The sequence below is a fragment of the Beta vulgaris genome, chromosome 2 (genome assembly GCF_026745355.1).
Source record: "Beta vulgaris subsp. vulgaris cultivar EL10 chromosome 2, EL10.2, whole genome shotgun sequence".
Classification (NCBI taxonomy): domain Eukaryota; kingdom Viridiplantae; phylum Streptophyta; class Magnoliopsida; order Caryophyllales; family Amaranthaceae; genus Beta; species Beta vulgaris.
This window is the reverse complement of record NC_079203.1, coordinates 55,640,961-55,652,559: the sequence shown is the minus strand read 5'-3', so window position 1 is coordinate 55,652,559 and position 11,599 is coordinate 55,640,961. Positions and strand designations below refer to the sequence as shown.

General features: G+C 33.8%; 2 protein-coding genes across 6 annotated transcripts; one reads left to right on the top strand and one right to left on the bottom strand.

Annotated features, from left to right (window-relative positions):
- The first annotated feature begins 275 nt into the window (after positions 1 to 275).
- On the top strand, positions 276 to 3,708 carry LOC104903463 (protein yippee-like). 4 transcript variants are annotated; one of them, XM_019248227.3, is made up of 6 exons: positions 276 to 541; positions 710 to 839; positions 2,213 to 2,322; positions 2,820 to 2,928; positions 3,028 to 3,083; positions 3,327 to 3,708. In XM_019248227.3, exons 2-6 carry the CDS (start codon positions 744 to 746, stop codon positions 3,409 to 3,411), a joined length of 456 nt encoding a protein of 151 aa, XP_019103772.1. In that variant the 5' UTR covers positions 276 to 541; positions 710 to 743; the 3' UTR covers positions 3,412 to 3,708. The 4 variants fall into 4 exon arrangements, with proteins under 4 accessions (XP_019103772.1, XP_019103771.1, XP_010689802.1 ...); XM_019248226.3 differs by having other exon boundaries at positions 279 to 474; XM_010691500.4 differs by having other exon boundaries at positions 311 to 474; positions 2,279 to 2,322.
- A 3,061-nt stretch (positions 3,709 to 6,769) lies between these two features.
- Positions 6,770 to 11,599, bottom strand: LOC104903468 (uncharacterized). Of its 2 annotated transcripts, XM_010691506.4 has the most exons (3): positions 10,702 to 11,599; positions 7,919 to 10,285; positions 6,770 to 7,555 (listed from the first exon to the last, which is right to left on the bottom strand). In XM_010691506.4, the coding sequence occupies exons 2-3, from the start codon at positions 10,155 to 10,157 to the stop codon at positions 7,383 to 7,385; spliced, it is 2,412 nt and encodes an 803-aa protein (XP_010689808.1). In that variant the 5' UTR covers positions 10,158 to 10,285; positions 10,702 to 11,599; the 3' UTR covers positions 6,770 to 7,382. The 2 variants fall into 2 exon arrangements, with proteins under 2 accessions (XP_010689808.1, XP_010689812.1); XM_010691510.4 differs by having other exon boundaries at positions 6,770 to 7,543; positions 7,919 to 11,599.

Sequence of the window (11,599 nt, the reverse complement as noted above, 5' to 3'; positions counted from 1 at the left end):
TAATTCACCTTATTTTTTAAATTTAATTTTCCTAACTTTTTTTTTACGAAAATTATGCATTGACACGAAAAGATTAATGTTATTTTTAGTATTTGATTCATTAACAATAATATCATATCTCATATTTAATGAATCACCCTACTTTTGCACATTGCACCTATATTTTTTCTTCACCTTTAAGCTTCAAAACCATCCCATTGAAAATAAATTTAAAAATGGAACCTAGTAGTTCTACCTTCCCATCACAATTGCACGTCTTGTCAGTTTTTTACTTCACAAAAAGAAAGTGAGAAAATTTAATGGGGTCATCCCAAAAAAGAAAGTCTTTTTAAAAATTAATAAAGAAAAAGGAAAGATTTTTAAGCTATGATGAAATATAAATAACTGTGAAAATTCATGAAAGTACTGTTTTTGTAATTTGTCCCTTCACATTTCTTTAATTCTTTGGTTGTTCCAACTTCAGTTTTTGCGCAGGTAATACACAATATTTCAACCGTTCTTCTTTCTCTCTCTTCAACTTTTGCACGTTTCATTTCATTGGGTATCTTACTTTATATTATCATCACATTTTGTTTAAATTCTTTGCGTATACTTCTGGAATCATTCTATCAACTTTTGCAAGATATCATCTTTAACTTTTTTTTTTGTTTTTTGTTTATGTTTATGATTGTTTTTCTCATCTGGGTATTTCCTGTGATTTTGGAAAAAGCTTGCTAAAATTGGGTATAATTGAAATTGGTGAGATGGGGAGGTTGTTTGTGGTGCATTTGGAAGGGAAGATCTATAGTTGCAAGCACTGTAGGACCCATCTTGCTGTCAGTGAAGATATTGTTTCTAAGGTATCAAAATCATCCCTTTATTTTTATTTTGAATATGATTAATTATGTTAATTTGATTTTTCATGTTGATTTTGGAATTGGGTTTTTTTGGATTTTCATGATCATGTATTATTTTGTTATGATTCTGTTGATTTTTATCTTGATTTGTTGACTTGATCAATTTTTTGGTGATTGTGGGTATGATATTGGAGGATTAATATTATTTGTTGATTAGAAATAAGTTTTTGCTGGATATATTTTTGGTGAATAAGTTGATGATTTTGAGGAGAATTTTTTTGGGTTGGTTTTGGAAGTTTGATTATACTCCTATGTACTAGACTTTGAGATTACTGATTGTTGATTTTGTATATTACTAGTTTTTGCTGCTACTTATTTTTGGTACTGATGAATCAAAGCAATCAATCTTCTGGAGTTGGTGATCAATGAACTTTGTTATGTTTGCTAGTTTCCCCCTTTTTTCTACTTACCTGTTATTAATAAGATCTATACTATCAGAAACTGGATGGTTTAGGAGTGCCTTATTGAATGAATGATGACCTTCATAAGAGAAATGGGTTCACTAGAATATTGCAATTCAGAAACTCAAGTTTTATTGGGTTTGAGGAAGTAGTTCTTGTCCTGTGGGTGTAGTGTGCATAAGATTGCTTTTGCTTGATTGATTCGTGGTGGGTTTTCGGATGTTTCTTTTGATTTTTGTTCTTGCCAAACTTATCCTTTCGATTGCTTCTAAGAAGTCATATCTGGAGTTGGTGTTTTCTTGATTAAACATATAAACAAGCCGCTTCATCTAGTCATGGGAAAGTGGGAAACCATCTAGTTCTGACTTGGAGTGGCTTTTATTAGACTGTCTTTGTTTTTATACTGATGTGCAGCACAAGACTATGAGAAAAGGATGTAAATATGATATAAATTGTTAGGAAGAATGGGGTGCTAGCTGTCTGCTTGGCATTGAGATAATGTATTGTAGGACCATTGTGTTGGATGATCATATCAAGGTTTTTGGTAATACAAGGCTCTCTGATTAAACTGTGAGAAGTGCACTATAGGGAAGATAAGAAGTGATACTTGTATAGTCGTATAGATTAAGATGACTGTTGTAAGACCATCTTGATTGGATCGTGCTGCACAGCTAGATATTGAATTATGAACCATTGTTGTCAGTGTAGGATTTAGGATTGTTGAAATGAGGGTACCATAGAAACAAGTGGATTTATAAAATATATCTATATTTAAACATATTTTTCCTTCTTAATAATCCCTACATATGCAGGTATATTGTTAAGAAAAACATAGCGGTGCATCTTAGTGTGCCCCGTGTACTCGTGGAGTGTGTGCTTGATATATGTGGATGTTGCATTTGATGTGATGAATAGGTGCTAAAAGGAAAAAAATTTGATGTAATCCATTATCTGACAACAGCTTTACATGTGTTGATTCAGTCTTTTCATAGCAGGCATGGAAAGGCTTATCTCTTCAACAGGGTGTAAGTTTCCAAAATCCAAACTATCTGAATTGTTTCTTTTATTAAATATAACGAGCTTTCTAGAAGCACCTGGATAGAGAACCTCACGATATTGCTTATATGACATGTCAAAGAAACAATTGTGCTATGTATTCATGTAATGAAGTTGTTCAGGCATTTGCCTGTTCCATTTTTTCCTTGTGCAATTGTGCCTTCTCTAAGTTCACACTATCTAGCTATAGCTGAGTCATTCTTCAGTGTGAGTTGAAATGTATTGATTCTTAGCCATTTGGATGAGCTATATATATAAAAATTGGTATCCCTCATGTCTAATTTGATATCCATAGACATGAAATATGTCAAACAGGAGTCATGGAATAATCAATTATTATGGACAAACTCACATTATCAGATACACATGTCTATGGCTGTGTCATTGGTTCTTTGATATGTATGGATAGAACCAATCGTTATCCATTTAGCTCCTTAGAAGAAATTTTCTCAAATTTGTTTGGCAGTGTCAATGTTACTCTTGGAGAGAAAGAAGATAGATTGATGATGACTGGGATGCATAGCGTGGCTGATATTTTCTGTGTCGGATGTGGATCAATTGTGGGATGGAAATATGTAAGCTTAGCAGGCTGAAATTCTATGAAACATCAATTCTCCTGTATGCTTGGACACATTGTTTGCCGTTAGTTACTGGTGTGGGATGTCTTCTTTCAGGAGACTGCCCATGAAAAGAGCCAGAAGTACAAAGAAGGAAAATCTGTTCTTGAGCGGTCAGTAGCTTTGTTAAGTTCAAGGAGATAAAGCGAGGCTAAATGAAGAACGGTTCTTTAACAAGGTGAAAGATGGCCGATCTGGTAAACCCACTTGGCATGGGCCGCACACCATTTCCGCTCTTTTCTTCACCAATGAACCTGTTCTCCATTTAGCCTTTTTTCAAGGAGAAACAAGACCTATCTATTACTTTGTGAGTATCGAAAAATTATGACGTGTGACGGGTCTTTTTGGTTAAGCAGGTATAAGGTGTTTGGCCCTGATGGTAGCAACTATTGGGTCACTCATGAAGCACATGTTGGCAGTAGTGATGCTGATGATGTTTGATACATTGCATGAAAAATAGATGGCTGATTGCCTCTTATTCTCTAATTGTACATAATTTAACCCCCAAAAACCTTTCAATTGCACTTGTGGATTCCCAAAATTGTTTGCTTATCAACTTGGCTGTCTTTATGGTTGGCCACATTGACATAATTGGGAACCCTCCATTGTTTCTGAATTTATGTACCATGTATTCTGTTTAAACTGTCTTTGTAAATTATCTCAAATTCTCAATGTTAAGCAATTACTTCAAACTATGTGTTTCTTTGTACTTTCTATCAAACGATTGGATTTGGCTCACATACCTTTTATAATTAATTGTCACATGCTTTGTTGGATCCAAGGATATAACTATTGCTATAAAGGTTAACTGTAAATTGGTCCCAAAAAAATTCAATACTTCTTGAAAGAAAAAAAAAACAGTATGAAGTACTACATATTTATGTTAAAAAAAGGATGATATAAATCCTTTTGATGAGAACCAAGAACCCTTGGGTCCAATAGTATCGCTTCCTATCTCTCACATGGGAGACCAAGGTTTGAATCTTGGTGGAAGCAAATTTCAATATTGTTGGGGAGGGGGAGAGGGGGGTTGGGGCTTGTTGGACCTCTGGGTGAGTGTCCCTGTGCGAGGGCAAGCCCAGAGGTAATTCATCTTACCATGAATCCCCAAATGGGGCCCAAAAAAAATCCTTTTGATGAGAACTAACTAGAATTGAAACATGGCACTTCCCCAAATCCCCAGTTAAGAATTCATTTATGACTAAAGATTTTGGTGAGGGATAAATTATGAATAGGACCTCTAGTGAAAAATTGCTGAGAGCTTTACTCGATTCAGAATCGTTCTACACATTTTTGTTCAGATCATAAAAAAAAGTGTATCTAGTAAAAAAACACTGCACATTTAATCATTATAAGATTATATTGAAACCAAAAACATCATTTTTTTTTTCTAATATACCTATTATCAATTTATATGTTAGATTTTACCTACTACTTGTATAAATATACAACCTTTTGTAATAAGTAAACTATTATTTTTGTTGAATATATCACCAAAAATTATCTTGAACATAATATGTTACATTTTTCAACCGTTCATTCTTAGAGGTTAAAAGAGATCCATATATCTAGTTGTTTTAATTTACATGTCGAGCATCAAACCTTAGTCGTGCACCAAGTGATGAAATTCCCCTAGCACTACTTCTATGTATTTCCTTGACCGAAACCATTGTTAATGACATTTATTCTATTTGCAAATTGCAAATATACCGTCGTTATAATATCAACATGTTTCAAGACATTGAAGTAAAGTAGCCCAGGAATCTAGCGATAAAGCTAATGCTATTAGACTATTCGAGTACTATTACATCGATAGCCTAATCTTGACATAACTACATCTATTCACTGGATAGATTACCCACTCCTAATAGATCATTAAAGAATAATTGTTAAATGTTGAGTTAGATTTCACCTTACATTAAATTATATTAGTAGTGGGTCAACCAAGTTTTATCTGCATAACCGTACCTCTCGATTACTTTCATACATCAAAAGTTTGCAATGACCAAAGATCATTCTAACTCGAAATTTTGAATGTGAGAGATTAGTCGAATTACTCGTTGCAAATACTTGCAATGCAACTTCCTATGCTACTTATATGCCTATATAGATGAGTGGAGAAATCAAATCATTTGCTCCATATGCAAACCTCACACATTTGCAATTATAAATATATACCCTTTTTAGGATTTGTAATAAATCATTTGCTCCATATGTAAATCTCAAACATTATAACCTATGACCATCGGTTACTCTTGAATAGTTGTTGACAAGACCTATAAATGTGATGTAGTGATGATAAAGACTACTAATGATGATAGTAATACCAATAATATGCCCATTATTGTCGATGAAACTCATCACTTTGTTGATACTTTGGCATTTTTCTGATTCCTTTAAGATAAGGCATGTGGATGGAGACATTTTTTTTTTGAGGGGATGTGGATGGAGACATTGTGGAGCAGGTCTTGGCAGAATACTTCTCACAATTACTTCCTCCGTTTTATTTAAAATGAAATATTGGTTAAAATGACACTATTTATTAATTAATTTCGAGTCTAATTTATCGTCATTATATAAAGAAAAACATAGTCAAGTGGGATCTTGTTAGATTCGTCTCGATGCATACTATCAAATTATAATTTTTTTATATTTTTTTACGTGTACACAACTAAAGATATTGATGATAAAAGAAGCGCGTTGGGTTGCGTGAAAAAGCAAACGTTTTATTTATAACAGAACAAATGAATATAATATTATGAGGATTTCTATTGTTTATATAAAAACAAGAACAAATGGCTAATAAATTTAAATAAAACACACAAACTTTTAACACGTTATCCATCACATAAGCCAGTTTTTTTGGACTTATTTTCAGTTCGGTTCCTCGTTGTTCAGTTTATCACAGTTTAGTTTAGTTCATACACTCTCTCATGTTCAACTTTCTCGTAGTTCAATTCATTTTCTCGCAGTTTAATCCATTTTCTTCCAATCCAGAAAACGTAGCCTATATCGTTTAAAGGTCGGCCACGTTTGGCTTTTCCGTAATCAAAATATATCAACATCAACAAAAATAAATTTTCCTTATATGATTGTAAAATTTCCTACTAACTATTTTCAATGGAGCACTTTAGAGGGTTTTGAAACAACACAAAATTCAAAATGGAAAATTATGAGAAATAGAAATGAGCCTCTTTTGACATGATCGACTAATTGCAAATATTAGTTGGTGATGCGAGTTGAACAAATTCTCATGATTATGAAGTTTCTTTTCCAAAAGGAAAAAAAAAAAAAAAATTTATTCATATGAGCCACAAAGGCAGTATACAATATAAGAAGGGAAGGGGGATTCGAACATGTGACTTATCGTTCACAGTACCTCAATCTTAGCCACTATGCCAAAATTCTTGATAGAAAAAAAAATTATTAGTAGTTATTCTCAGTAACAAGTAGGTAATTGTTCACGAAATTATTGCTCTTTTGATTGGTTTTCCAACTTTTACCAGTTATACTAGTTGATATCGATGCATTAATTTTTTTTGTTCGGGGAACATTTAGATATCTAACAATGAGATGAACGTCTTACTAGAAAACATATCAAAGCTACAAAAAACATGTAATCTATATCCAAAAAAAGTTAAGAGAACAATAAAAATCTCTTGATCACATAAGTATGCTCTTAAAGTAAAAACCTTGCAAAATCAGAAATGTGAACTACTATTACTTAGAAAAATGTTTGTCCAAACTTCTTTTCTAATGTGCAAGAAAAAACTCTGCATAAGAGAACATAATCCTAATGTCTCCAAAACTTTCTTAAAATTAGTACAAGATAATCTCAAGTGCATTACAATATTTGTGTAAATTGTAATTCTGCGATTACAGACGATCACCTTATCGTTCTCCACATAAGACGGACGTATCTCACTATTCTTACCCCTTACAAAAAGGAATGACGAGCAGACGAGGTATTCCCAGTTCCTAACAACTAAATAGAATTTGTTTACAATCGAGAGTTTTCGAGAACAAAGGGGATATTATAGAGGATTTTGGGAGAGCAAGAAAAATCATGGGGTGTTTTTGGGCATGTTAGGGACAAGTCTATATTAAAGAGGAGTTTATGAGTATCTGTAACTGTTAGAAAAGCTTACCTTTTTAAGGAATGACAGAGCTAGTAAGGATCAAATTGTCGATACGTCTTTATTCAGTTGAGAACGATTAGGTGAATAGCCATGTTTCTTCCTACTTGGAAGACCAGAGAATCCCACTGTCCTCAAAGCAATTCAGGGCGCAATGCGCTCTCAAAGGATCATGATCAACCTCCACACTTACACACCAACTAGGGGGAGCAGTGATTACCACATAACATAAAATGTAGGAAGAGTTGAAAGTAATTTTCAGTGCTGATCGATGAACTAATGATTTGAGTGATCTGGTGAATGACCAGCTTGTTTCTGTTGATATCTAAATGGCTTCAGCGGAGTGGATTGTTGTTGTGGTCTCTCTGCAGTCATCCGGGTACTATGACCTCGCGGACTAAACAATGATGGTCCTTTCATTCTGCCTTTAGCTTTCCCTGCAGAATTTGCTGTGGTTCAGTGAAGATAATTCAGTATGATATTTCTAGGCTTATTAGGGTGTAATTTTTTCTTATGACAACAGAAAGCAAATTTTCCCTAGTTTCATGACTCTCCGCCCCCAGGAGAAAGGCCTACAAAGAACTGGCTTTTAACATGAAAGTAACATCTACCAGTACTAAGCTATGAGATGATTACTCTACGATTAGTAAGACGATTTTGCATCAAAAGAGGGGTCTATCGACTACAGTTTCTTTCTTCCCTTAAAAAGACGAAAGTTATTGCAGTGCATTATAGATCATTCTGGTATAGTATATGACAGTAATATACAAAAGAACCTAAATGAGCAACCCATGTTATTGCGCAGTACTGACCTGGATCTTTGCTCGTTCTGGCACTATTAGATTTCCTCTGAAACAAAACCTTCTTATCTGGAAGTTTCTTTGCAGGGATCTCACTACATTCAGGTAGTGGTGGTGTCTCATCAGGAACTTTGAGAGAAGAAAGTGTGTTGCATTTCTTCAAAGGTGAAGATTTCTTCTCAGGAATTTCTGAGCAGCCTGACTTTGCAGTGTGCACTAGCAAAGACGAGTCACCAGCTGCTACACCTTTTGATTTCCTTAGGATCGGAAGATTATTCTCCGGGATTTCCTGAAACACGGACATTGTATTGCGTCTTTGCAAGAACTGCTTATTTGTGGTTGTGGTCAGGCCATTAATCCTCCTGAAAACTGAAAGTCTCTTCTCAGGAATCTCTAAGCACATAGACTTGGTGTCATGAGCTGGTGAAAATGAGCCTTCAAAAATACCATTAGCCATATCATCCATATGAGATGACATAACAACCTCGCTATGTGATTCCCAACTCTTTTTTTTACTGATCCCGTCATTAAGCTTCTCTTTCTCAGCTAATCTATAAGAAAACAACTGAAATGGTATCTGTGATACAGGAGTTACTGCAACATTAGCCTCTGACACGAACTTCTTCATGAAACCGGCCTCTATATCACAATAATCTACTTGAACTATCGACGGAATTTCAGAGTGAGCTAGATGAGGATTTATCACAATCAATCTCTTGATATAGCGTAGTATCCTACAAATTGATGAGAAATTTGGTCTCTGAGTTGGGTCTGTTTGCCAGCACCTCTTAGTCAGATTTGCAAAATACTTTGGCAAAGCAAATGGAAATAAAGGCCGCTCTCCTGCCTTTATATTTCTACTCATTTTATCTCCCTGAAGATGCCCATCTTCGAAAGGAACTTTTCCTGTCAAAACCTCAAAACAAAGCATCCCAAAGCTATAAACATCAGCTTTCTCAGAGTAGTACTTGAAGTCTTTTCCACTACTACTTCCTGCCTTTTCTTGCTCGATCAGGACTTCAGGGGCATGCCAAATAAAAGATGGTTGTATTCCATTTTGGTTCGGCGAGGAGGTCCTAGAAGCCACAGTTTTAACACCCTTTAAACCAAAACCAGAGATTTTAGCATGAAAGTAACCCTCTGAAGATGAATTTCTAGGCTTGATAAGAACATTCGAAGGGTTCAAATCTCCATGATATATCTTCTTTGAGTGTAAATATTCCATACCTCTCGCGATTTGGAGCATGATATCAACTGCAGCTGGGAAAGAGAAGGGCATCCGCCTTTTTGAACCACAAACCTCTTTAATATAGGAGTTAAGATCTTTGCTCATCAACTCCATCACAACGAAATACTCTTTCTTTTCCTCGTCATGAAATCCACAAAGATAATGACCTACATTAGGGTGTGAAAGAGACATCAATGAAGAAATTTCCGAATTTAACAATGAAGACTCTCCAAAAAAGTGTCTCAAAACAAAACTCTCCCCTAACCATTGTATCTCTTTACACTGCATTATTCCCCCACCTAACCGCCTTCTCACTTGATAATCTCTTGCTCCAGTTAAAACCGAAGTACTATGGCAGAGCAATTCTTCCTCATTCAGTTTCTTCACAAGTAAATCACTGAGTTGTTTACTCATGATAGACGAACCAGAAACCTTCTTCTCCTTGATCATTCCTATCAGAAGCCACTTATCCTCTTTCGGAGCATTATGCATTTTACTTAAAATATCATTGGAAATCAAATATTGTTTCCCATATTTCCAAGAGAATAGTTTTGGATCATTCCAAGTCATATCATACTTGTTAGAGAGTATGATTCTCTTCTTCTTCATCTCATCTATGTCAAGCCCTGATATCTCCCCAGCTGTTTCAATCGCTTCGATAACGATTGCAAAATAACACAGCAAGTCATGCATATGAAATTCAATACACTCTTGACTGTTATGAAAGTAAATCGCTTTCGCCCACCAATTTTTATTAGAATCCATGCATTGTTTCATATACAATTCTGCTTCTTTAAATACTCTATGAAGCTCCTTTAAAGGTTGATCTAATGCTCTCCATTTTGTGTTCTTCTCTTCTAATCTAAGGTTTTGCTTAATCTCTTCTGACAATGTCTCAAAGGCTAAATTAAACATGTCAAACAAAAAACTGCACTGCCTCTTGTTTATCTGAATATTGTCTTGTAATATCATTAAAGCTTTCATGCTTCCTAAAACTTCTCCAATTTGCCTGAAGTGTTCCATTTTATACCCAATTTTTAAGGGTACAAATTCTAGATATCTGTTTTTTTTTTCTTTCTGGGTCTTTTCTCCTAAGAAAAAGTGTCTTCTTTTGTGATCAAAATTTCTGGGTCTTTTCAGATAAATGTACCCTGTAACAAAATATTAGAATAATCAGGGGGAAAATGTAAATGCTAAAATTTTACCTCATATTGATCAATACTCCGTCCGTTTCATTTTAAAATCTACACCCTTACACTTTTCACACATGTCAATACAAAACTTTACGGACGTATATCTTTAGTTTTGTATTTATAAAAATCATAAAATGTACATATTAATAAAATACATGTTATGATGATCTGACAAGATCCCATATGACTATTTTCATCCGTGTATAAATCACAAATGATGGTCAAAGTGAAATTTGTGAATAGTGTAAAATATCAAAGTGTAACAATTAAAACGAAACGGAGGGAGTATAATTTAGCTTAACTGCAAAAACTATGAATTTGAACAATGAATGATAATCCAAGATAAAAATTAAAAAAGAGAAAAAATGTAATACCTGTTGATCAATGTCCCTGAAACGTTAAAGTTTCATGCAAAATGAAAGTTGTTTTGCCCGAATTACATGTAAAATCCCAGGTTGGTATCAAAAATCCTCCCAAAAATGAAGGGTATGAATAGGGGAAGAGAGAAAGATTGTAATAAATCTAGCAAATTTATCAAATAAACAACATCAATTTTTTTAGTTTTTTTGGAGAACAGTATTATTTGTATTTAGTTTTTTGAGATTAGTATATAGCAATGTAATATTTGAGGATTAGAGGGAAGAAATATTTACGGGATTACATAGATTTTTGATGACCGCTTATTTCACAAATTCTGGGATTATATAGTTGTACTACATTTATTAATCTCTATAATTTATTATGTTCATTTGAGGAGGAAACGCATAGCTTCAATATGTTAATTAAAGAGGGGCTTTTCTTAATGTTGCAATTACTTTGACTATTACGTGACACTTCGAAATTGCAGAGTCAAACGTGTTCGTCTTAGAAGGAAATAAGCTAAATTAGCTAACCACTCCTCAGATATTACTCCCCCTATTTTTGGAAATTTCCATAGATTACAAAACGATCTTTGATCAAATAGCCTTTATAATATTTTTATCAGGAAACAAATAAAAACTAATATTTTAATCCGAATGATAAGGTTAGTTACGAATGTATTACTTACTATTCATAAATTTCATAATTGATTATATTAGTTTTTCGTAATATTCTCTCTAGTGTGAAATTGAAAAATGGACACTATGGCATGATAAGTTGTTCAAAAAAAAAAACTTCTAAGAGATTGGAGATAAAAATAACAATTTTAATAAAAAGGTTTAAATCAAAAAACGTGTCTACATGCTTTTATAATTACATATAATTATAAGACTTTATAATGTTTTACTTTAA

Excerpts from the sequence above, each read along its gene's own strand:
- LOC104903463 (XM_019248227.3), top strand. The coding sequence starts at position 744 with ATGGGGAGGTTGTTTGTGGTGCATTTGGAAGGGAAGATCTATAGTTGC. Across the intron at positions 840-2,212 it reads GTGAAGATATTGTTTCTAAG|GTGCTAAAAGGAAAAAAATT; the intron begins GTATCAAAATCA and ends TGTGATGAATAG. Across the intron at positions 3,084-3,326 it reads GGAAAATCTGTTCTTGAGCG|GTATAAGGTGTTTGGCCCTG; the intron begins GTCAGTAGCTTT and ends TTGGTTAAGCAG.
- LOC104903468 (XM_010691506.4), bottom strand. The coding sequence starts at position 10,157 with ATGGAACACTTCAGGCAAATTGGAGAAGTTTTAGGAAGCATGAAAGCT. Across the intron at positions 7,556-7,918 it reads CAGAACGAGCAAAGATCCAG|CAAATTCTGCAGGGAAAGCT; the intron begins GTCAGTACTGCG and ends ACTGAACCACAG.